The 25,143-nt window shown below is 45.5% G+C and overlaps 1 protein-coding gene across 10 annotated transcripts in view; it reads right to left on the reverse strand.

The window, feature by feature from the left end:
* GATAD2A (GATA zinc finger domain containing 2A) overlaps window positions 1–25,143 on the reverse strand; it is a 117,131-nt gene that overhangs the window by 36,599 nt on the left and 55,389 nt on the right. For 8 of the 10 annotated variants that reach the window (XM_077859258.1, XM_077859255.1, XM_077859256.1 and 5 more), the window contains exon 3: window positions 6,857–7,125. In XM_077859258.1, coding sequence (XP_077715384.1) covers window positions 6,857–7,125 — 269 coding nt within the window. The remainder of the gene's footprint in view (window positions 1–6,856; window positions 7,126–25,143) is intronic. The other 2 variants (XM_077859259.1, XM_077859260.1) reach the window with 1 other exon arrangement.

Below are 25,143 nucleotides of genomic sequence, written 5' to 3' on the forward strand. Positions count from 1 at the left end.
AGCCTGCTTCTCCCTCTGCCTAGGTCTCTGCCTCTCTCACTCTCTCTCTGTGTGACTATCATAAAAAAATAAATAAAAATAAATAAATATATATATATATATATACATACACACACACACACACACACGGAAGACACAGAGCAAGGCAGAGACATAGGCAGAGGGAGAAGCAGGCTCCATGCGGGAATCCTGATACAGGACTCGATCCCAGGACCCCAGGATCAACCCAAGCCACCCAGGTGCCCCATTTTTTTTTAATTTTTTTTTTAATTAATCAATTTATTTATTTATGATAGTCACAGAGAGAGAGAGAGAGAGGCAGAGACACAGGCAGAGGGAGAAGCAGGCTCCATGCACCGGGAGCCCGACGTGGGATTCGATCCCGGGTCTCCAGGATCGCGCCCTGGGCCAAAGGCAGGCGCCAAACCGCTGCGCCACCCAGGGATCCCTTAATTTCTGAATAGTAATATCCAATACATGGATATAGCATGTTTTATTTATCCTTGGCTGGCTATCTGGATTGTTTCCATTTTTCGGTTATTATGAATTATGATGCTATGAATATCCACGTATCCTTGTGTGGACACACATTTTTATTTCTCTTGAGTTATATTCCTTGTATAGAATGCTGGGTCATGTTGTAAGTTCATGTGTAACTTTTTTAAGAAACTGTCAAACTGTTACCCCATTTTACATTCCCACCAGCAAAGTATGAGGGTTCCACCTTCTCCACATCCTCATCAATACTTGTTATTATTTTAAACAACCATCTTTGAGACTTGCTTTATGGCCCAGCATTTGGTCTACCCTGGAGAATGTTCCATGAGCATGTATAAAGACATATTTTGTTTTCTGTAGTTACCAGGTGTTCTATAGATTCCTGTTAGGCCAAATGGGTTGCTAATCCTCTTCAAGTCTTCTAGAACTTTACCAATTTTCTGTTTAGTTGTTCTATAAATTATTAAGAGTGGAATACTGACTTCTCTAAGTATAACTGATAACTTATCTATTTCTACAATCAATTCTATCAGTTTATGCCTCAGGTATTTTGGGGTTCTGTTGTTAGGTGCGTATACATTTATTTAGTTATGTATCCCTGATATTTTATAATAAAATGTCCCTCTTTGGCTCTAGTTAATTTTTTTTTTTTGGGGGGGGTCTTAAAGTCTATTTTAGCTGACTTGATACACGCTAGCTTTCCTATAGTTACTTATGGTATAGTTTTTCCTATCATTATACCAAAGAAGCTAAGCATCCTTAAATCTAAGGAGTGTCTTTTAGAGACAATATAATTAAGCTGGATCTGGCCCTTTTTTTTTTTTTTTTTTTTTTAAGTTTTTACTTATTTATTAGAGAGTGAGTGAGTAAGAGAGCACAAGCAGGGGGAGGGGAAGAGGTAAGAGGGAGAAGCAGGATCCCCACTGAGCGGGGATTCTGATATGGGACTTGATCCCAAGACCCCAGATCACGGCCTGAGCCGAAGGCAGATACTTAACCAACTGAGCCACTGGGCGTCCTAATCTCTGTCTTTATAATTGGGGTGTTTAGACCACTCATATTTAACACAATAATTGATATGATTGGATTTACATTTTGCTAGTTGTATTCTACACACATTTCTTTTTTGTTCCTCTGTTCCTCATTGACAGTTTTGTGTTAAACATTTCTTAGTGTACCAAATTCTTCTGATTTTATTATATTTTTTTTATTTATTTATTTTTTAACTTTTATTTATTTATGATAGGCACACAGTGAGAGAGAGAGAGGCAGAGACACAGGCAGAGGGAGAAGCAGGCTCCACGCACCGGGAGCCTGACGTGGGATTCGATCCCGGGTCTCCAGGACCGCGCCCTGGGCCAAAGGCAGGCGCCAAACCGCTGCGCCACCCAGGGATCCCGGATTTTAAAGTTATTTTTCTTAATAGTTATTCTAGAGATTACAATAATCATCTTGTTAGTTTACCACGCTCTACTTCAAATTAACTTGATTCTAGAAAAATGTAAAAATTTTACCCTAATGGAGCTCCATTTCATTCCTTTTTTTTTTTTTTTTTTTTAAGATTTTATTTATTCACTCATGAGAGACACACAGAGAGAGAGAGGCAGAGACACAGGCAGAGGGAGAAGCAGGCTCCATGCAGGGAGCCCAATGCAGGACTCGATCCAGAAACTTCACGACCATGTCCTGGGCCGAAGGCAGGCGCCAAACCGCTGAGCCACCCAGGGATCCCCCTCATTCCTTCTGTTTTGTACTATCATTGTCTGACATGTTGTATCTGTAACCATTAGAAATACAACAGATTTTTGTATGCCTGTGGTCAATTTCCAGAAAGCTGAAATGGTTATTTTTTATAACCAGTGCTATAGTTAGTTAACCCTTTACACCATGTTGGTTTTTTTTTTTTTTTTTTTTTAAAGATTTTTTTGTTTATTTATTCATGAGAGATAGAGAGAGAGGCAGAGACAGGCAGAGGGAGAAGCAGTCTCCATGCAGGGAGCCTAACGTGGGACTCAATCCTGGGACTCCAGGATCACGCCCTGGGCCAAAGGCAGATGCTCAACCGCTGAGCCACCCAGGTATCCCTGTTACGTGTTTTAAGAAGAAATGAGAATAAAGTCTTCTATATCAGTCCACATATTTACCATTTCCAGTGTTCTTTATTTCTTCCTGGGAACCCAAGTTACCAATATGTCATTTTCTTTCAGCCTGAAGAACTGACAGATCTGCCAGTGACAGGGTTTCTTGATTTGTATCTGAAAATGTCTTTTTTGCCTACATTTCTGAAGGAGTTTTGCTGGACATAGAATTCCAGGTTGGTAGTTTTCTTTGAGTACTCTGAATGTAATTAAACTTCTTTTGGTTTCCATGGTCTTGGGTGAAATACTGGCCATTAATCGTATTACTGCTCTCCTGTATGTGATAAGTCCTTTTTCTCTCGCTACTTTTAGATTTTCTTTTTCTTTGGCTTGTAACAACTTGACTATGATGTGTCTAGGTAAGATCACTTTGTATTTATGCTACCTGAGGTTTGTGTTGAGCTTCTTGGATGAGTTTCTCCTCACATATGTTTTTGATCATTATGTCTTTAAATAAGTTTTTGTCTTGCCCCAACCATGACTGCAACCTTATGCTAACTAATAGAGCCACTGTCCTTCCCCATTTGCCCATCTCTAAGACTGTCACTTCAACCAACAAGGTCACAGGCGCAGGGCTGCTGCGCCCAGAGCTCTCTTAAAATAAATGAGCCCCTTTTCACTTCTCCAGAGAAGGGGTTGGCCTTCACAGCCTGTACCTGCCAGGCAGAACAATTCCCTACCAGTAGAACTGGGAGAAGGTGTGGAAGTTGCCGCAGGCTAAATGCCACTGATTCTCACTATTTTTACAAAGTTCAGCAGTTCCTAAAACACAAACACTTCTCAGATTGTTGTATGACTGGTCAATTTCCACAATGCTGAAACGATTGACATTTTTTGGCCAATTTCTGTCCTGTTTTATAGTTGTAGTGGTGGTGGGGGAATCTGAATATCTCTCCTCATTCAATCATTGCTGGAAATTACCCTCCAGCTTTATTTTGAAAATATACACAAATTGGGAACCTAAATCAGAAAAACTGCCAGAGATAGGGGAACTGTATAGAGGGAAAGAATGGATTTTACCCCTTTGTCTGCCTATATGTGCTACATATCACCCCAATATAGTAAAAAAAAAAAAAAAAAAAAAAAAAAAGTTTTATCTTGCTGATTTCAATTTACCAGCCACTTCTTTAAAGAAAATTATCTCTCCTGGAAGCCACCATAAACTCCCTTTCAACAAGCCTAATTTGAGTCATAAGAGAAGACAGCATAAGGGGCACCTGGGTGGCTCAGTAGGTTAAGTGTCTGCCTTCAGCTCAAGTCATGATCACAGGGTCCTGGGACAGAGTCCTGAGTTGGGCTCCCCACTCAGCTGAGAGTTTACTTCTCCCTCTCCCTCTGACCCTCCCCGCTGCTCATGCTTTCAGTCACACACTCTCTCTCTCACTCAAATAAAAAAATCTTAAAAAAAAAAAAAAAAGCGTGAAAGAAAATGAGGTACTTTTGAAACAACCAAATTCAAGACACAGAATACTATACAGCAATGAAAATGAATTAAATACTGCTAAACTCAACAACATGAGTAAATCTCACAAACACTATGGTGAATGAAAGCAAGCCAAGGGTATAGGCTGCAAAATTCCATTTATTTAAAATACAAAGCCAGAAAAAACTAATCTATGCTGTTGGAAGCCAAGAAAATGGTTATCCTTGGGGTAGTGACAATAAGCAAGCATAAAGGGGCTTCAAGGTTCTGTTTCTTGATTCTAGCTAAAAGGATATGTTCAGTTTGTGAAAATATATCAAGTGGCACCCTTCTGTACTTCTCAGTATGTGTCCTATCTCTCCATTAAAAGCAAAAATGAAATTCTCTCAGCACAACAACCTAAAATTGGCATGTTAGTACTATAAAAATTCAGTGAACCTGAAGCCAAAGAGCTTCAGCCAATCTAAACTATGGTTAGATACAGCCGTGCCTTTTGATCTGCCCAATGTGAGATTTCACACTAACCTGGGAACCAATGGAACAATCATACCGTGATACAGGGAGATTCCTAAAGGAAGGTTTTCAAGCCAGATGCTCTCAAGAAGCATCCAAAGACTGCCTGTTTCTAACATAGAAACTGGGGCCACTCATTCCAGAACAGATTACAATTTTAGAATACTTGATCCTATGATGGGAGGGGTACCTGATCTTATGATTTTTGTCAAAACTCACAACTGTAATTCTCAAATGAATTAAACAGAACATTCTACTCAGGGAAATACTAGCTCTACATGTGAACATCTTATTTTGAGTGAAGGCTGAAGGACAGTTGTCACCAACACTTCCTCCCCACACTAGGATCAATTCTGGGTACACGTCTGTCACCCAATAATCTTCAAGGCAGATATGATCACCCATTTTACTAATGAAGAAACAAAGATTAAGACTATATGCTCAATATAAGCCAGGGAATATGATGTGACCCCAACTTTGCCTGGCAGCCACCAAAGCCATACTCTCATACTCTGTGAGTGCCCTGGGGGGGGGGGGGGTCTCTAGTCCTGTAGGTCCACCCCTACCCTGTGTGTTTGGGTTAATCTCTGATCCCTGCTCTCTGATCCCTGCTTCCCTGCATCTTTTGTGTCATAAGGGTATCATCCCCATCAGCCTCAGAAAACATTACATTGTCTAGTAATCATGGGTTGGAAGTCAATAGGTAAAATGAGGAAAGTCTGGAAGAGGCCCAGAAGCCAAATGTAGCCCCAGGCTGTGTCAACAGAAGATCTGGTAACTTTTCCCTCACAATCCACTGGGCTGCCCTGCAGAGGAGCAAGGTGATTACAGGAGAAAATGCCCATGAGGTGCCCAGGAACACAAGAAGAACCCAGATGATCCTCACAAACAAGGGCTCTTCCTCCTCCTCAGCTACCTGAGACAGCACCTAAGAACCTACTGAGGACCAAGTCAGAGGGAGGGAAAGGAGGCCCAGACTTACAAGTTTTACTTCTGAAACTTTAAAAGAGGCCTTTGGTTTTAGAACAGGGACAGCAAAAAGCAGAGCCAGACAGAAAAAGGTATTTTAGGATAGTAGAAACACAAAGTACCCCCCACTACCCACTCTCTCAAACTAACATGCTTCCCCAATAGAAGGGGATGGATTTCCCCATTTATCTCAAAGAGCTAAGAATTAAAAAGCTGAGAAATGTCAAGCCAGACGATTTCTGAAATCCTTAAGATTCTGAAAGTCTGGGTTCCAAAATGAACTTAACATGAAGAGTGCAGGGTAGAGTCATCCCTGTGTGGAGTTAGTTAACACTCATAGGAAGGGAAGGTGCTCCCAACTTCCCTGGCTCTGTACCTGCCACCCTCACCCTCATCCCCAACCCTGGGCAAACAAACATGAAAAGGAGTCTGCAGGGGAAGACCAGGGGGTTAATGAGAGCTGGCCAGGAAACCATCCCCATACCCACACAGCTACTGTGGCATATTTGGCTCAAAGGACATTTAGGTGTGAACATTCTGGAAAGAATGGCTCTCACCAGAGCTCCAAGGGGAGCAGTGACAGCAGATGCCAGGCCCAGATTTCTCCTTACAAGAAAAGAATGTTTCTGAGTAAAGAAATGGAGGGGGTGGGCACAGATGACAGGAATGATACTGAGCTTTATTCTTTCAAATTTTTTTCCTTAAGAACCTCACAAAGCTGAGGATCAGGAAAGTTACTCTTCAAGTAGTCAGTATTGACTAAGGAGAAACCAAAAGACCACACCACAGAAGCCTTGAACAGAGTGACCTCCTCCTTCATAATGTGTTGAAAGAGGAGGTCACTCTTCCTTCGTAGGCATATGAGGAGTGGTGACACATGTGAGAAGTATCCCTGAGCTGGACTCCAGATTCTGCCCCTAGCCCAGAGACTCAGAAAATGTGTAGAACCTCCGCCCTCCTGAACCCCAGATCTATAAAGGAGACATAATAAAATTAACAACTAAGTTTTCCTACAAACTAAAACACTAGTTGAACAGACAACAGGTATGAGTTTAGTCAAGACCTGCTGCCTTGCAGGGGAGCTAATGGAGAATACTATCCCTCCTCCTATGAGAGCCACACCCTCTGCACTGACATCCAGGCCCTAGTGGGGAGGTCTGTCCAGGAGAGCACAGCAATGCCAGGACTGGAACCCACAGCCACCTTCACCATAACTCACCAAAAGCTGGTTCCTGCAGGCCTGAAAGGAAGCCTCATGCCCATTTCACCACCTCTTCACACCCAGGAGACCTGGTTCCAGGTCCCTCCTGCTCACCTGTATGAGGTACGCATGTCCACGGGCCCGTCACCCGCCTGCCCTTCGCATCTGCCTATGGCCGTCACCTCTGCCCCCCTCAGCAACCCTTGGGCTGGGCCTGCTCCTGGCTCAGGCGTCACTCTCATGTCTCCGTCAGTGTTTAAGTCTGAAGACAACAATCCTCTCTCCATTTTTATTTTCTTGCTTTCCACATCATCCTCCGCTGGGTCTCGTTCAAGCGCTCGTTTCTGACTCCGTGTTCGGCATGCTTCTTCAGTCATTCTGAACTTTGGGAGGAGAAAACATGACATTTAAACTTGGCACAACCAAGTTGCTACCTTCTTAGAAACTTTTCAGAGTGTCAGCTTGAAGAGTTTTCCTTGCCACGTGGTGATGGCAGAAGTAGGTAGAACAAATGCAAGACCTATAAAGTTTGCCCAGGACCTTTCTTCACTGCCTGGGGAAGGCTGGGCAGGATTGGTTGAGCATCCGGGGAGCTGAGACCTGTGGGGACCTAGGCAGGAATAATGGAAAGTGGTTGTTTATCTGAAGGAAGGGGAATTTTCTATGTTCCAAACTCAAAAGCAAATAGAGGAAAACTGTTCTAGATCTGAACTCCCTGCCTATGGGATTCTGAGTACCTGCCTAGGATTGGAGGTGTCTGGAATCCGGCAAAGGGAAACTCTATCCCACGAGCATGGTCACTGCCCAGGTCCAGCCCCACAATGTACTCAGGTTGACCCTTCTTCTCCCTTTTAGTGAGGGACAGCCTCCTCACACCCTGCTCACCTCTGGGTGTGTGTGTGTGTGTGTGTGTGTGTGTGTGTGTGTGTGTGGGAAAGGTGTGTGTGTGTGTGTGTGTGTGAGAGAGAGAGAGAGAGAGAGAGAGAGAGAGAGAGAGACGTTTAACCCTTTGACTGCCAGCAAAGTAAACTTTGAGCGGGGTGAGAGCTGGTCCAGCACCGTGCCAGCACCCTGTACCTGCAGCACACACATATCTTGATTTAAAGAAAAGAAAAGAAGAAAAAAAAAAAAAAAAAACAGCTGAGTCAGTTTTTGATCCCATGACATCACTGGGCTCCACATGACCCTTCCCAGGATTCAGTCTGAGAGACAAAGCACTTTCCAGAAAACCAGTCTGAACCGGTTCCAGACAACAAGCTGAAGTGTTGTTAACCCTCACGGAGACAGGACGGAGGACGGAGGACATCACAGTGATGTCTGTCTGCAGGGAGGCTGCTGGCATTCCACAACAGAGTCTGGGACACAAGCGCTCGCTCTTAAAGGAGCCACTCCGAGCCCAGCTTTGATGTCCCAACAAGGCAGGACACAGGAAATAAGACTGCAAGAGGCAGGGTCTAAAAAGCCAAGCCAGAGTTCATGGAGGGACAAAAAAGAATTTAGCTACCAAGCTCTAGAATTTCCAAAGTGCCAGTTCTATACAGGATAGTAGGCATCCACGTGTACCAACACAGGGCCCCATGGAGGAAAACACTATGGGCCCCTCAGAGAATCTCAATTCATACCTGTGGTGTGCCTGTACTGAAGGACTCCTGGCTCTGTCTGTATATACAGGCAGGGCACCTGGCACCCTCAGCTTCCTCACCAGTGAATACTCTGGGAAACCTGTCCTGGGGAGTGCCAGTCATCCCATCCTGGAGCCCGCCTCCTGGGAGGCTGGGGCAACACAGGGCAATGAAGGGGCCATTATCATTATATATGGGACACACTCACAATCTTCTTAAGGAGCCAATTGCACAAATGATCAATAGTGCAGGGCTTTGCCCCAGTGGCCTCTTTGGTCAACTTAAAGAGTGAAAGGAAGGAAACTGACAGCTGCTCCTGGCTCAGAAGGCAGAGTCGCCCATGTACATACATGTCAGGCCAATGTGGCCTGGCCAGGGCACCCAGATATCTGCTCCTACAGGCAGTCCAAAAAGGTCAAATTGAGCAAGTCTCCTGGTGGTAAGGCCCCCCCCAGCATGCTCCCCATCCATGCTGATGGCGGGTGGGGCTGGAGAACTCTGAAGCTCAAGGGCATGAGATATCAACAAGACCTCCATCTGCCCCCAATCCCTCCTGGCATCCTAACTCATACCTGCCACCCGCCCTGTCTGTACCAATTGCTCAGTCCCAGTCACCCCCTAAACATCCCCCATCCCCTCCTCCCATTCTCTGTGTCGGTATGGTCTCCTAACTCCCCCAGAGAAAACAAGGGAAGCCCCCATGTTCCGCTTAGCCTAAAGCTCTATGGCTTCTGTCTCTCTTTGATATACCTTCACGACAAACCCTGTGTCAGTCTGCTCACTGAGTCTATCAATTCTGTCTCTGTGAAACTGCAGATAAGTCACTGCCCTGAGTGTCAATCATTCTCCCCCACCCCTCCCTCACTGTGGGAGGCATGGATCATCTTCCTTTTGAGGACTGCCTAAAACAGGAGCTCGTCAAACATTTGGGGAATTACACAAGAGGAACAATTTCAGTAGCTGTCTTGGACAGCAGGTAGCTGTGCTCCCCAGGACCAGAGAGGAGCCTCTCAGGATCAAAGAGGAGAGGAGACGAAACCAGAAAGAGGCAAAGAGGACCCGCACTAGAGTCAGAAGAAATTCTGTCTCTAAAGGAGAAGCTCCTAGTCTGGCCTGGTACCCACTGGAGGAGAAGAGAGACTGAGGTGGATGTGGAGGATGCCCCTCCTCCCAATCCTGTACTCAAAGACTCCCAATACTTCCCCACTCTGTCTCTGCTCCAGCCTGGCATCCTTATCCACTCACTCACCCCGCCAGCCAGCACAGTCTCTGGCCTTCTAAGCTCCAGGCTCCAATCCATGAAACTCATCCAAACCCAGACCCTACATGAAGTCCTTCCTCTCAGCTGCCCACACAGACTGGGGACACACACACCCCTCAACAATCAGGTCACGGTGTGCCAGGTCACCAGACTGGCAAGGTAGTGCCCAAGTGACCTCACTTCGTTGTCACTGGATTAAAACAAAGGGCCAGAGCAGAGCCTCATACCCACAGGAGGACTGCTTCTTCAAGCCCCAGTGACCACTCTGGGCCATAGAACTCCCCCAGAGCACCCCAGTTTGGGTAGCTGATCAGGGTCCCCGCATCACAGCCTGCTTATGCTCTGTGCGCAGTGTCAGGGTAGCTCACACTGAAGCTGAGGGGCTGGAACTCTGCCAACCCCAGAACCAATAGTCATCCTAGCAGCGCACACATGCCTTGCTCCTTCAGCTCTAAGCCCCTTTGGCTCTGGCAGGGCACTGGGGCTGGGGGGGGGGGGGGGGGCTGCTACATCCCTCCCCCACCACAGAAAGGACCAGCATAGCTAGAAGGGACATGGCAGAGGGTGTCTCCAGCTCTGCACTCCATTTCCCACCTTGGGTGGAGCCTACTCCACAGCAAGGTGGCTGAGTTAAAGGCCACATGGCACATCTGCTCCTGGGGAGGGCAGGCACTAGTTCAGAATGGTTCCTCCCTCCTCTGAGCAGGAAGGACCAGTCCCCCCACAATTTAGGTCTAGTGGCTACCAACCCGTAGGCACGAACCCAGGATCAGCCACAAAGCTATAGGTAAGAAACAAGCTTTGAGGAATGAAGCATAATCAAGGAATGAAGCATGACCTACAATTTCTGCAAAAAAAGCAGTGAGGAGGTACACTGGAATACTTTCTAAAGAGCAGGTGAAGAGACTGAATTACTGTGATAGCAAATTAGGATCTGCTTCAGAATCCTCAGCCAGTAAAGGTAGAATGAAGGGAAAGATAACAGAGGTTCTACCACAGGTCCATTCAGGAATTGCCAGTCCACAAAGAACAGCTCCCTCTTACTGAAGGAGGATCCTGTGCTGGCTGCTACCTGCAGGCAGAGGCAGATCCTGACAGCAGTAGGCCCACTGTAATTGTGAGGTTCCCAAGGCTGCAAGGCTGCCCAAGGCACAGGCTTGTTACCCAGGAAGCAGGGCTGGAACCCAGTTGGCCTCAGCCCCTTCTTCTCACTCTCTGCAAACACAACCAAGTCAAGCAAAACCTGCTCTAATACATCCTGAGAGCTGGGTGGGCAGAGGTGGCAGGACGAAGCCCAGGTCTTCAGGTCTTCCTTGCCCCAAAGAAAGGAGGTTGCAGCCATACTAGAGGCACACAGGCATAGCACAGACCAATCTCAGAGCAAAGGTGCCATCAGAGCATAGGTATAATGACATAGGGCTTTGGGTCAGTGCAAACTGTAACTGCCTTTACCAAAAGCTATTTTAATTATTTTATTTGTTTGAGAGAGAATGTGCACACACATGTACCCAAAAAGGGAAGGGAGAGGGAAAATCCCAAGCAGACTCCACACTGAGCACAGAGCCTAATGTGACGTTCAAGATCACAACCCCTAGATGGTGACTGAAGCCAAAAGCCAAGAGTCGACTTCCTAACCAACTAAGCCATCCAGGTGCCCCTACTTTATTTTAGTAAAATACCACACTTACTAATCTGAGAACCTCAGGTGGAATATCTGTTCTAAAACCACTCCAAAGAGGTAAATGGTGTAGGAACCAGAATTTTTAGACAAGATTCAGGAGACCAACAGAAAGTACCTGGCACAAGTTGAGCACGCAACACCAGTAAACGTCTTTTGACAAAAAAAAAAAAAGGTCAAGAAACACAAGTCATGGAGCTCATTAGTACTATCTATACTAGGAAATCTTATACTACTGTTACTAACATACCAGTAGGAATAGTACCAGTAACACTCCTGTTTCAAGCACAAGAAAAATACTTAGCGAAATGCGCTTGGGAGAAGTGACTGAGCCGATGATCAGAAAAGTGGACCTGGGGTGCTCTTTTCCAGAGCTCAGAGAAGAGTGAGCATGAGAAGGTGGAGGAAAGAGGGTACTAAGTGTGGACTGCCTCAGCAGGAGCATGGAGGATTTGGGGAGATCCAATTTGTTCTAAAGGATCATCTGGCTGATCTGCGGATAGACTAAAGAAGGGGGTTTTGTGGGGAGCAGTTTTGGGAGGCTTTTGTATATTGTGGCTCAGGATGGGAAGGAGACTGAGCAGTGAGGAGACATGACCAAATATTGAGGGTACTTTAGAGGATACAGACAACACAACATGCCAACAGCTGGATGAGAGGCGAGAAAGAATTGCTTTGTTTTGTTTGTTTTTGCCTGAGCAACTGGAAAGATGGAATCGATTTTCTGAGATGGGGAAAGAGCAGATCTGGGGAAAAGGCTGGGAGCAAGGTAGTTTGGACATGCTGAGCATGAGTCTACCAGACCCACACAGAGAGGCTGAGGATCTGCTGACAGGTGGAGGCCTGCACATGGGGCAGCCACTGTCCTTGGCAGCACAGGGCACCCTTTCCTGTCAGGAAGGAAAAAGGGCCTGTGAAGCATCAGATGCCACGCTGGGCAACAATGAGATCCAGACACTGGCCTCACTCTATACTCAACACATAGGCTCTGCTGGGTGGGTAGTTCCATCAGGCCTCAGCTAGGCACCCATCACTAGAGTGCCCCCAAGCAACGTACAATGCAGGTGGATGTTTGTGCCCTGGTGGTCCTGAGGCTGGGGCTGTGTTGCCCTCCTGCAGGACCTCCCCCTTGTCTCCTGCCTGAACCCAAGAATCCTATCCATCCTCCTTCCTCAAGACAACATCTGAGGAAGCTCTGGGAAGAGGAGCCCAGGACCTGTACACCCTCTACCCACCCTTTGGAGGCTCCCCCCATCCCCGATTCTTGAGAGTTAAACTCAGGCACCTGCGGAGGGGCCAGGGAAGAGAACAGCCAAGCTCTACTTTGGTGTCAGCAAAAGTAGACACCAAACTGGCTGGCTGACAGGCACACGTCTTCCCTTCCAAAATGAGACCTCACTCTGTTCGAGTCCTGAGCCACTTCCTGATGCATCTGAGGGATAGTAACAGGAATGCAGTGGCTGTGTTCTGGAAGGAACTCACACTAAGGACACCAGTTCTCAAGTTTTAAACATCCAACCCTGGTAAGGTCGAGTACAAGGGATGTAATTTAACTTGGGATATAGGATGATTTCAACAGCTAGCCTCTACTACCAAACACAACAAAGAACAGAAGCCAGGTCTCAGGGAACAACTGACTAAGGGACCTTGTTACTTTGAGACTCAGTTTACCTAAGCATACCTCATAGACATACTACATACTATGTGAAGAGATACATGATGTTAGAAATAACTTGAATGAGAAAATCGAATTGCAGGATAGTGTAATACCATTCACATGGCTTAAAAATGATTTAATCTTCAGAAAAAAATATTGAAAAAGCTTATGAAAATCAAAAGTGAAAGAAATTGGGCTAAAAGCCACAGCACTCATTTCTGAAGAATAAACTGTTAAGAAACTTTCACTTTCTGTATTCAACATTTCTGTATGAAATGATGATTTCATATCAGTCTTATATTCAAAGAACACAAAGATAAAAAGGAGAGCTACATAAAGTAACATTTCCACATGCAAACGCTGAAAACTGAAAGGACAAATGTAGTGGGAGTGAGACAAAGGAAGACCGCCCTTTGGAGGGAAGTGCTCCCAGGCTGGAGGGTGTTCTGTAATATAGGGATATCATAAGGCTGGCTCCTCCAACAGGCAGAACCAAGAACTTAAGACAAATAATGCAACCTTCAGTGGACTGAAAAGGGTTGCTGCCACTGACTTTCCTATCCATATTAGCAAGAGCCTATGTAGCTTAAGAGTACACCCTCTGCGCCACTAAAGAGACTCTCAAGTTCTAAGCAGTAAACCCCAAACCCTCATCTTATCCTCACAGCCCACCTTCTACATCTGGGTTACCAGTTGTGCTGAATGTCTACCAGGCCAACAGCAAGGGGTGTGGGCTCACTTTAAGGGACCTCATGTTTCACACAGTTCCTCATCCTCATGCCCACAGCAACAATCCCTATACTACTCTGCAGCTTCATCTCTTTTCCCAGCTTGTCGCTAAACTCTTCCACAGCAGAAACTTCTTTTTCCCATTCACCTTCATATTCAGTGTGAAGCAAAATAATACGGGTTCAGTACATGGTATGAAGTTAAACCTACATTTCTGTAAATTAGTCTCATGAAATGTACAATTCCTCGGGTTTGCCCTATAGGTCAAAATGAAGCATACAAGTACTTTCACTAAAAACTGTGCGTTCAGGGGCACCTGTGCTGTTCACTCAGTTAAGCATCTGCCTTTGGCTCAGGTCATGATCTAAGGGTCCTGGGATTGGGCAGCCTGGGTGGCCCAGTGGTTTAGCGCCACCCTCAGCCCAGGGCCTGATCCTGGAGACCCGGGATCGAGTCTCATGTCGGGCTCCCTGAATGGCCTGCTTCTCCCTCTGCCTGTGTCTCTGCCTCTCTTTGTGTGTATCTCATGAATAAATAAATAAAATATTAAAAATGATAATAAGGGTCCTGGAATTGAGCCCCATATTGGGCTTCCTGGTCACAGCAGGGAATTTGCTTCTCTCCCCCCTTCCCCCCTCCCCTTCTCACTGCTCATTCTTTCTCTCTCTCCTAATAAATTTTTTTTTTTCAGGCAGCCCGGGTGGCTCAGCGGTTTAGCACCTGCCTTCTGCCCAGGGCCTGATCCTGGAGTCCCGCGTCGGGCTCCCTGCATGGTGCCTGCTTCCCCTCTGCCTGTGTGTGTCTCTGCCTCTCTCTTTCTAGGTCTCTCACGAATAAATAAATAAAATCTTAAAAATAAACAAACAAGTGTGAGACCACAAGCACACAGGGCTTTGATATAAGTTCCTAAAAAAAAAAAAAAAAAAATTTTTTTCTTAAAGATTTTATTTGTTCATGAGAGACACACAGAGAGGCAGACATAGAGCCTAATGTGAGACTTGATCCCAGAAACCCGGGATCATGGCCTGAGCCAAAGGCAGAGGCTCAACCACTGAGCAATCCAGGCGTCCCAAATAAATAAAATCTTAAAAAAAAAAAAAAAAAAAAAAAAACACTCGTGTTCAGACTTTCTGTAGGCTAAATGTAAAGAGACAGAGTCTCATAGACTGAGGCTGAGAGAGGAACAGGAATCTGGGGAGATGGTCTAAGCAGAACAGAAAGGGCCAAGCCACTGAGCAGGAGGCTCTCAGGCAGAGGAAGGGAGATAACAGTGAGTCCTGTGCTATAGGTTTGCTCAGAAGGAGAATTAAGTCTTACTACTCACCGAAGCTGGGTTCCTAACCCTTAGTGATCTGAAAACCTAAGATATGCCAAAAATACAGGTGTTTTCTCTCTTAAACATCATCAAGAAGGCACTAGGGTCCAGATGCCTGGGCCTTCAAAGATCTAGGCTAAGAGGATACTAGGGAGACCTCTCTGCAGCAGTCCTGTGACCAGGGCGAGGGTATACCCACACATGCTGGAGGTGATAGCTACCACTCACTAAGAGCCTGTGCTTGTTGAAGAGGAGCAGGTCATCTAAGGTGGGGAAATCCAAGTCTAAGCAGGCAAAGAGTCTGGGCCTGAAACCCAGGTCCACCACTCCTCTTTCCACCTGGCACTCTCACAAGCTGCCCACTGTGAACATTCCACTATATGGTCAAAAGGCCTTTTGTTAATCATGTTTAAATGGTTTGTTTTCATCTGGAGTGAACAGCACATGGTGGGGCTAACATGATGCATGAGCTAGTGAGTAGAAAGATAAAACAGCCATCCTCCCCTCTCATCCTCAAATGACAGGGAACTGCGCCTAGAGAATTAAGATTTGCCCTGCCCAGGGTGGTCAGGCCAGGGAGGACTCTGAAGCTAGAAGCTATGGAACCCCATAGTCAGACATCACCACCAACTACCAGGTAACAGGCTGTAGGTACCTGTCCCATAGGACTGTTTGGGCCTCAGTGTCAAAGTTCTTATATGTCCCTAACCCTGGAAGAGAAGAGTGTCCAACACACAGCAGGTAGATGACAAACATGATGAATAAATACAGGTTTTATGAAGAGGAGCTCCCAACAGGGGAAAGGAGGCTGGTCCAGACACCTCAAGCTGTTTCAACATGATCCTTACTTAGATCGTGACCCAAGTTTATCGCTCCCCTGTTAAAAGAAACATGGGGTCTTCTTTTAAGAGCAAAACACCTATCACTGAGCATTTACCCCACATGGATCACCTCAGATGATCCTCATAACCACCTGTGAGGTAAGTGCCATCATCTGCCCCCACCATACAGGTGGGGAAACTGAAGCAGGTGGTAGTCACACAGACAATGGGTGAGACACGCTGGGAACTGAAGCCCATCCTCCAGACAGTCCCAGTTGAAAAACCTCATTTACAACCCAGAGTCACATATGAGATTTCCAAAGAATACTGGGAGCTCCTCACAAGTAAGAAATTGGGCTTGACCTCTCACTCACAGGGTCCAAATGAAATATTAAATGATTACAACTTTATGTTGTTGAGTGAGATCACACCTTTTGTTGTGAATAAAATACGATGAATTCTGCTAGAGCACAACAAATATGCATTTTTAAAAAACCAGAGCATATTGCAAATTGTGCAATAAAAACAAAGGGCTATGGGAGCAACAGGGTTAGATACGCAACACCCCAAAACTTCATCATGACATAAAAAAAAGACAGGAACCTGATTTTTAAATGGTAGCATGTTAAACAACCAAGAAATACACAAATGCTACCTGAAGCCTGACCCTTCAACCTGAAGGAAGATCTGGCATTTGCTGTGGCTGTTTTCTTACTGTGACATGCTGGAATAAGGGTGTCTGACCCCAGAGAAAAATGGTATGGCCTCGAGGGGGCCTGGTGCATATCTGAGATGTGTTCATTTCCATTTTGTGTAGTGTCAGGTGCTCTTTTAGCTGGGAGCAATTTTCTGGATTCACCTATTGCAGGAGTTGGCAAACTTTTTCTTAAAGGAATACAGTAAATATTTTCAGCTCTCCAGGTCATTCTGTCTCTGTCCTAATTACTCAGCTTTGCAGCTGTAACGGTACATCCTCAAACAGGCATAGCAGTGTCCCAACCAAACTTTATTTACCAAAACAGACCACCAGCCTGTGGGCCATAGTTTCCCAACCCCTAACCTGAACATGGCATTACTCCCGGACAAAACTGTACATAACTACATACAATGTGTGTGTCATGCTCCAACTGTGCCTTAATATATCAATGATGTTGAATAAATCTGCTTATCCAAAACAAGCATTATCAGAGAATTGACTAGAGGACAGTAGGTTTCAAAAAAAGGACTTGAACATGTAAATTTAATCTGAGCCCAGGATTCAAGGTTCACTCTTTTGACAAGCCCAAAGAAATTTAGTTTCAAAAAGTGCTGAGGGCAGAGAGCTCACCAAAGGGTCAGTCTATCTTACTATACGGGTTAATTTTATACAATCCTAAAAGCCCTACACACTCTCAAAATAAATAGGTCCGTTGTATAAGGAAATTGTGTGCTATAAACTCAATTACTGCAGTGGCTAAAACTTTAACCCAGTTATAAAAGCAAGCGGTTCCTCAGCACTCATGCCTGAGGATCAGACCAAAGCTCTAAGGAAAAGCGTAAGGGGATGTGAAAGACCTTAAGGGGCCCAGGGCTGGGAGGGGGTGGGATGAGCCCTCTTGAAATAGGGATGTTTGCACTGACACACAAAGTGACGTGAGCACACTAGGGCTGATATGCTGGAGACCGGGGGTCCCTGAGGTAGGAAGGGAGCTATAGGTCCTGACTTCTCCATGTAACCAGGACTCACCTTCACCCCTTGAGGGCTAGGAAAAAAAGGGTCATCTGTGCCAGGGAAACTTCGAGAAGGGAGGTGGGGAGAAGGGATGTGGGGAGCATCCCTTCTGGGGACCAGGAGGATGCAGATCCATACCAGTGTCCCCAACTGTCTCACTCTAGGGCAAGTCCTGGGCAGACAGGCAGCACTATGACAGCCTTACAACCTGTGTCCTGTCCCACAGAATGGACAGAGATCTTTGAGCAATCATGATCTTCACCTGGTACATTCTGCCTGCAGCTGCAGCTCCATAGCCTACCCCAGCCTGGGGACAGCAATAGAACCCCAAGGATCTTTCTGGCAACCTGTCAGGGACTCAGACTCCACCCAGTCACTACCTTGGTCCTTCATTTCTGCTGACATTTATCTGAACACTGGGCCTGCCTGGACCTGGGGTCTCAATGCTGGTTTTCTGAGCCTTCTGCTTTGTGTTAAAAGAAGCCAACACTGGGCATCCCGGGTGGCTCAGCGGTTTAGCACCACCTTCAGTCCAGGGCCTGATCCTGGACACCTGGGATTGAGTCCCACGTCGGGCTCCCTGCATGGAGCCTGCTTCTCCCTCTGCCTGTGTCTCTGCCCCTCTGTCTCTCATGAATAAAAAAAAAAAAAGCAGCCAACACAGCTCACCAGGTGGACAACCCCTAAATAAAAATGAGACACATGACCAACATATTCTTCTGTCCTGCTGAAAGGGCTTAGTCACTCTTTCAAAGGCTTCTCACAGGTGGACACTGCAACCTCCAATGGCCACGGTGCTTGGGCTTTGGATTCTGGGGAGGCTGAAGGTAGTGATAAGAGAGAAAAGGGGACAAGAAGAGATGAAGCCCCAGACTTGGGATCATTTGACCTCACTCAATAGACATCCTATTGGGGGATGCCTGGGTGGCTCAGCGGTTTAGCGCCTGCCTTCGGCCCAGGGTGTGATCCTGCAGTCCCGGGATCGAGTCCCGCATCGGGCTCCCTTCAGGGAGCCTGCTTCTCCCTCTGCCTGTCTGTCTGTCTGTCTCTCTCTCTCTGTCTCTCATGCATAAATAAATAAAACCTTAAAAAAAAAAAAAAAAGACATCCTATAGGTAGGAGGACATGGGAAACTGGGGCACTGAAAGATTATCTCCCCACTCCCCAAAGTTGCACCACACCAAGCAACTTTGCACTACATACATATATGTGCACCCACACTCATGCATACTCATGGACACATGCACCCACACATACATGCACTCACACATGTGCAGTTTTTATTCCCTCCTCCCACTTCCAAATCTTGCCAATTATCTCAGAAAACGTCTTTCTTTGTTCAATTCTGAACAAAACATCAGTTCTTGTGGGTGATCAGTGTCCATTTAATTCCTGATCCACCTGTCTCAAAAATGAAAACCTTCAAGTATGAAAATGAGATTAGACACAGGGGGGAAAAACTCCTAACTTCTAAAGCACATGAAGAAACCCAGAGCCCTACAGCGCCTCACATGGATCCCCCCATACACCTCAGCCACTTTAGCCCACACATCCCCAAGCCCTGTCCAAGACAAATGATTTCACACATGGTTGGAGTAGCAGAACATATTCAAATTACCAGGACTGCAACCATGCTCATTTCTACTTTGTGCATATACAGTAAGTTAAGCTTCCAGAGAAGACAGAGAACTAAACACTCTTTACTGCTGTTTATAGGAGTAATGTCTGAACCCAAAAGGGAACTTCTACACGATAAAGAGCCTGGTCAGTTACTAACCACCTAGGACATCTCATATCCTAGTTTACAGCCTGTCTGGCCCAGTAGGATGTGGATGCTAATAGGCTCCTAACAAATACGGTTACTGGGGACACCTGGGTGGTTCAGCAGTTGAGTATGTGCCTTTAGCTCCAGGGCATGATCCTGAAGTCCTGGGATCAAGTCCCCCATCAGGCTCTCAGCATGGAGCCTGCTTCTCCCTCTGCCTATGTCTTTGTCTATGTCTGTCTCTCTCTCTCTCTTCTCTCATAAATAAATAAAATCTTAAAAAAAAAAATACAGATACAGCACCAGACAGTGACCTCTCCAAGGGACCAGTGACCCAGTGGTGCCTGCTCTGTGGAGGATAGGAAGAATAGCTCAGGAATAGCTCAAGAATAGCTTCCTACCTTCATGGGAGCACAGACCTTGTAAAGGCTGTGAAATCTATGTACTAATTTCCATTTTACTAAAAGTCAACACTAGAAAAGAGTTCACCATGCTGGTGGAAGGGAAGAATCTACAAATGCTTCATTAGAGCTAGGCTTCCAAGGCAAACTCTGGACTTGCAAAGATAGAGGAGGAAGGGAAAAAATACTAGAAAAGACAGAGTGGCAGAAATATACAGGTGCGTGAAAACCCACCTCCAAGGAAAGTAAACAAAAGCAAATAAAAGAAGATCAAAACTTTCAACAATTGTTTTTTAAATGGGATGAAATTGTGTAGAAGGAATCCTGTTACAGAGACCACTTCTATTCAGTGTGAGAGGCTCTCAGTGACGACAGGGCTTCCCCTGGACTTCCCTGGGCACCAGTTACCCTTTAAGAATCCAGGGGCTGGGGTTGGGGTGGAGGTCAGGACCAGCCATCAGCCTGTGAGAGTGAGGAACTGTACGGGCGGAACCTGTAACTGGGTCCTGAAGGACAGGGTGGAAGGAAGCCCTAAGAGCTGTGAAACGGCAGAGTATGTTCCAAAGACACATACACACAACATAAAGTGCCTCCAGTCATTCCATCAAACAAGTCAATCTGAGCACCAAGAACTGAGCACTCTTCAGGGAACCACTCTGCCCCTAGTCCCTACAAGTGCTCTATATCTAACCTTTTTGGGAAAAGACATCATTTATAAATGCAGTGCTCAGCTTGGACCAAGAGTGAAAAGGGAAGGTCAAGTTCAGGAGCATCTCAGTCTCCTCCTAACAAGGCACTTAAAACATCCCAGGTGTGCCCACACAATGTGCTCCCTCTGAAATGCTAATGACCCATCAAATATAAGCCCATTACCACCAAGAGGGTGGGGGTCATCCGAGAGAGGCCACAACAAATGCTTCTATCTATCTAGTCACCTTCAGTCCTTGGTTCAAGAACCATCCAGAGAAACAAGTTTTTAAGACTGAAAAGTTTAAAAAGAATTGGCACCTCTGGTTTTCACATTTACAAATAAACACACATTTATAATCTGATTTTTTTAGGTGGAAAATTTGTAAATGATGTCTCTGCATTAATGTTTGGGAATATATTTAACAAAGTTAACCTGGATAGCAAAAACTTTAACACACTTAAGTGGTGACCATCAACAATATACAGACAAAACCTTAATGGTCTTCAGATTCCTAAACACAAATCCCATACAGACAGCAAAGAACACAGCACTGGTAGTAGCTCACTCCAGCAGAGTGTGTGGGAACAAAGCAGGTTTTGGGACAAACCTCCGGAAAATAGATGGTCACAAGGCTGCTGACAATTCACCAGGCTGCTCAAACTTGCCCCAGGGATGTGCAGGGCCAAGTCTGGGATGTCGGGTCCTCAGACTCCAACCTCCCTCCCTGGAGTCATGGGAGAACAGGGGAGGTGGCGGCTCAGGTACTGAAAAAGCACAGGTCCTATCCTAGGAAGACAGTATAGGGAATATATTTTTATCTTCCCTCAGATACAGCCAATCTCCTGCAAACTTCTGAAAACAGGGAATAATGTGGATTATACAGATCTGCACCCAAGCCCCATGCCCTGGCTTCTGAACACCCTTTCCCAGAAGAAAGCCCATCTTTATCTCTTGCCATAGCACACAGTAGAAGAAAAGTACACTTAAACGCTGATCACATGTTAAGAGGGGGAGAACTGGTAGCAAGTGTCTTTAAAACTACAGTAGCTTGTCCAGGCTCATACTGGAGATAAGACTTGGCTTTTGTGTTTGTTCTCAAAGTATCCAGTGAACACCCAACACCACCCACCTGGATGTGGCCCCACAAGGGCGTCTGAACGGCCAGCAGCCAGGGCCATTGGGCCAAAGCCCAACTCTGCAGTCAGAGAGAAATAGATGCTGTTAGAGAAACACACAACACAGAAACAAAGGTACTGCCTATGAAGGGCAATCTGAGTAATATTAAATGTCCACAGGGAAACAGTAACGAGGAGTCCCCCTGGTGGGGATGTCACTCTGAGGGCTAGTTGGCTACATTTGCATCCCATGGGAAAGGGACAGCCCTCTGTTCCTTCCCAGCTGCCTCCTGGGCCATGTGCCTTCATGGCCTACAAAGGGTTACACCTGCCATTTCATGCCATCTGCAATGTGCCCATGGGGTGTCACATCACAAAATGGGAAGCCTTAACCCTTTCAGTGCCAACTCCCTCAGGGCCAAGATACAGCTCTAACCACTAGCTCCATTGAGGCCGTGGCTGGCAATGGCAGGGAGGTTTTGGCACAAACAATGGTAGGAAGGACCAAAAGAGTCACCTCTGTTCCTAGGAGGAGAAAGGAGTAAATAGTGGGGGAACCAAGCGTACCTCTTATGTCATTTTCATCAGGGTGCCCAGCAATATGGTAACACCTGGAGGCCTTTCCTGGGCTTCCCTTGTTAAGCTCCTCCCTGTACATACTCCGTGGTATCACAGCACCATGGCAAATGCCCCAGGAGGATCAGAGCCAGCAGAGAAATTTAGTTGGTCCTAAATGTAAGGACCAACTAACTACTTCTTTTAGGACCAACTAAGTTTCTGGTCTCAATAAAGCCCATGGGACTAAGAAATAATTCCTATCAACGAAAAGTTCTCTCAGTACTTTCTAAACAGCTATAAGAGAGAAAACAAATCCCACTTGTGGAGCCTCTACCCTGTGAGTGGAAAGATACTCCTTGGGTAGGGAGTTGTTCAGATACCTACAACAATCTCTGGGAACAGCAGAGCTGGGTTTGAGGATATCCCATTAAGTGGTCCTTTTGTAAAAGATACTATTTAAGGGGGTCCCTGGGTGGCTCAGTGCTTTAGCTCCTGCCTTCGGCCCAAGGCGTGATCCCGATGTCCCGGGATCCATCGTGTCCCACCCACATCGGGCTCCCTGCATGGAGCTTTCTTCTCCCTCTGCCTGTGTCTCTGCCTCTCATAAATAAATGAATGATAAAAAAAAAATTTTTTTTAAAAGATACTATTCAAAGTAAAAGCAAGGCCCTCACCACACACAGCCTTGAGGTCAGGTCAGCCTCTCTGAACTTGTCTCCTGCTATTCTGTACCACCCCACCCTGACCCCATACTATTATGCCATACTGACATTCTGACTTTCCTCTGACAGTCAACCTCACTCCCACCCCAGGGCCTTTGCACTTCTTGCTCTCTCTGCCTACAAGGCTCTTCCCCCACCTTCCGCCCCCCTCTGTGAACTACCCTCTTTTTTAGCTCTCAGCTGAGACACAAAAATGATATCTATCTCCCTCTGTGGACTTCTAACCTCTTTCCCACTTCATCACCACTTAATATTCTATTTATGTGTCTTTCTGTGTATCCTCCTAACCCCATCTCCCATAAGACAGGGAACACCTCTTTGTTCAGTGCTACCATCCTAGAGCCCAGGACAGAATACATGCTCAATATAAATCTGTTAAACATACAAGAAATTCCCAGCTATCACTCCACTGCCTAGTTAAATAAACCAAAATGTCTTCATGCCAATAAAAAGGATAAAGATCAAAAACAAAACTTTTACCTTTTAACAAAAATTAACTCAAAATAGGTCAAAGACCTAACTATTAAAAGCTAAACCTATAAAACTCAGGAAAAAACGGAAGGGTAAATCATGACCTTGGGTTTGGCAACAGATTCTTAAATGTGAAATCAAAAGTACAATATCAACAGAAGAAAAAAAAAGGCCAACTGGACTTCATCAAAATTAAAATCTAATGTGCATAGGAATATGGGGGGCAGGGTCTGGCTAGCTCAGTCAGGAGTGTGGAATCTCAATCTCAGGACTGTAACTTTGAGCCCCACATTTGGTATAGAGATTACTTAAAATCTTGAAGGGGTGGGATGGGGAAGGAAACAACCCACAAAATGGGAGAAAATATAAGCAAATCATATATCTGATAAAGGTCTAGTGTATAGAATATGGAAAGAACTCTTATAATTAAAAAAGAAATCCAATTCAAAAACAGGTGAAGGATTCGAATAGACATTTCTCCACAAAGAAGATATACAAATGGCCAGGGCAGCCCGGGTGGCTCAGCGGTTTAGCGCTGCCTTCAGACCAGGGTGTGATTCCGGAGACCCAGAATCAAGTCCCATGTCAGGCTCCCTGCGTGGAGCCTGCTTCTCCCTCTGCCTGTGTTTCTGCCTCTCTCTCTGTGTCTCTCATGAATAAATAAAATCTTAAAAAAAAAAAAAAGGGCAATAGACATATGAAAAGATGTTCAACATTTGTCATCAGATAAATGCAAATCAAACCCACAATTAGATACTATCCCATACCCACTAGGATGGTTATAATAAAAAACAGAAAAAGAAAAGTGTTGTCAAGGATGTGGAGAAACTGGAAGTTTCATACATTGTTGAGAGGAACATAAAATGTTGCAGTGATGTGGGTAACAGTCTTGACAGTCTCTTAAAAGTTAAATACAAAAAAAAAAAAAAAGTTAAATACAGCATTACCATATGACCTAGCAATTCTACTGCTAGGTATATAAGAGATGTGAAAACATATTCACACAAAAACTTACATACAAATGTTAAAAGCAGCACTATTCACAATAGTTAACAAATAGAATCAACCCAAATGCCCATCAACATCCATGGGCTGTGATACATCCCATACAATGAAATATTATTCGCTCATAAAAAGGAATGAAGTTCTGATTCATGTCATAATGTGGATGAAAATACTGTGTTGAATGAGAGCAGCCAGATAAAAAGGCCACATAGAATAAAAAAAGATTCCATTTATATGAAATACCCAGAACAGGCAAATCCATGGAGACATAAAGTAGATGAGTGGTTGCCAGGGCCCTGAAGGGCACAGAGGTAGAGTGGGGAGTGACCGCTAATGGGTACAGATTCTTTTGAGGATAAAAACATTCCGGAGGGATCCCTGGGTGGCGCAGAGGTTTAGCGCCTGCCTTTGGCCCAGGGCGTGATCCTGGAGACCCGGGATCGAATCCCACGTCGGGCTCCCGGTGCATGGAGCCTGCTTCTCCCTCTGCCTCTCTCTCTTTCTCTCTCTCTCTCTGTGACTATCATAAATAAATAAAAATTTAAAAAAAATTAAAAAAAAAAAAATTCCGGAATTTGACAGAAATGGTTATCATACAATATTGTGAGTGTATTAAATGCCACTGCAACTGTACACTTTGAAATGGTTAAACTGGTGAATTTTAGGTTCTGTAAATCAACCATACAGTTCTCAGTGTCTTAAGTCACAACAAACCCACCACACAGGTGGGAACTAAACTGCCTCCAAGCAAAAGAGCTAATGCCTAGAAGCAAGGCCATGTGGGCAAAGATCAATTTAGCAATGGGGAGTCAAGGCAAAGAGAGCAAGGTCTCAGACAATTGGGGTCACACAACTAACACCAGCAGAACATGATTTAAG

The sequence above is a fragment of the Canis aureus genome, chromosome 19, assembly GCF_053574225.1.
Source record: "Canis aureus isolate CA01 chromosome 19, VMU_Caureus_v.1.0, whole genome shotgun sequence".
Taxonomy (NCBI): Eukaryota; Metazoa; Chordata; class Mammalia; order Carnivora; family Canidae; genus Canis; species Canis aureus.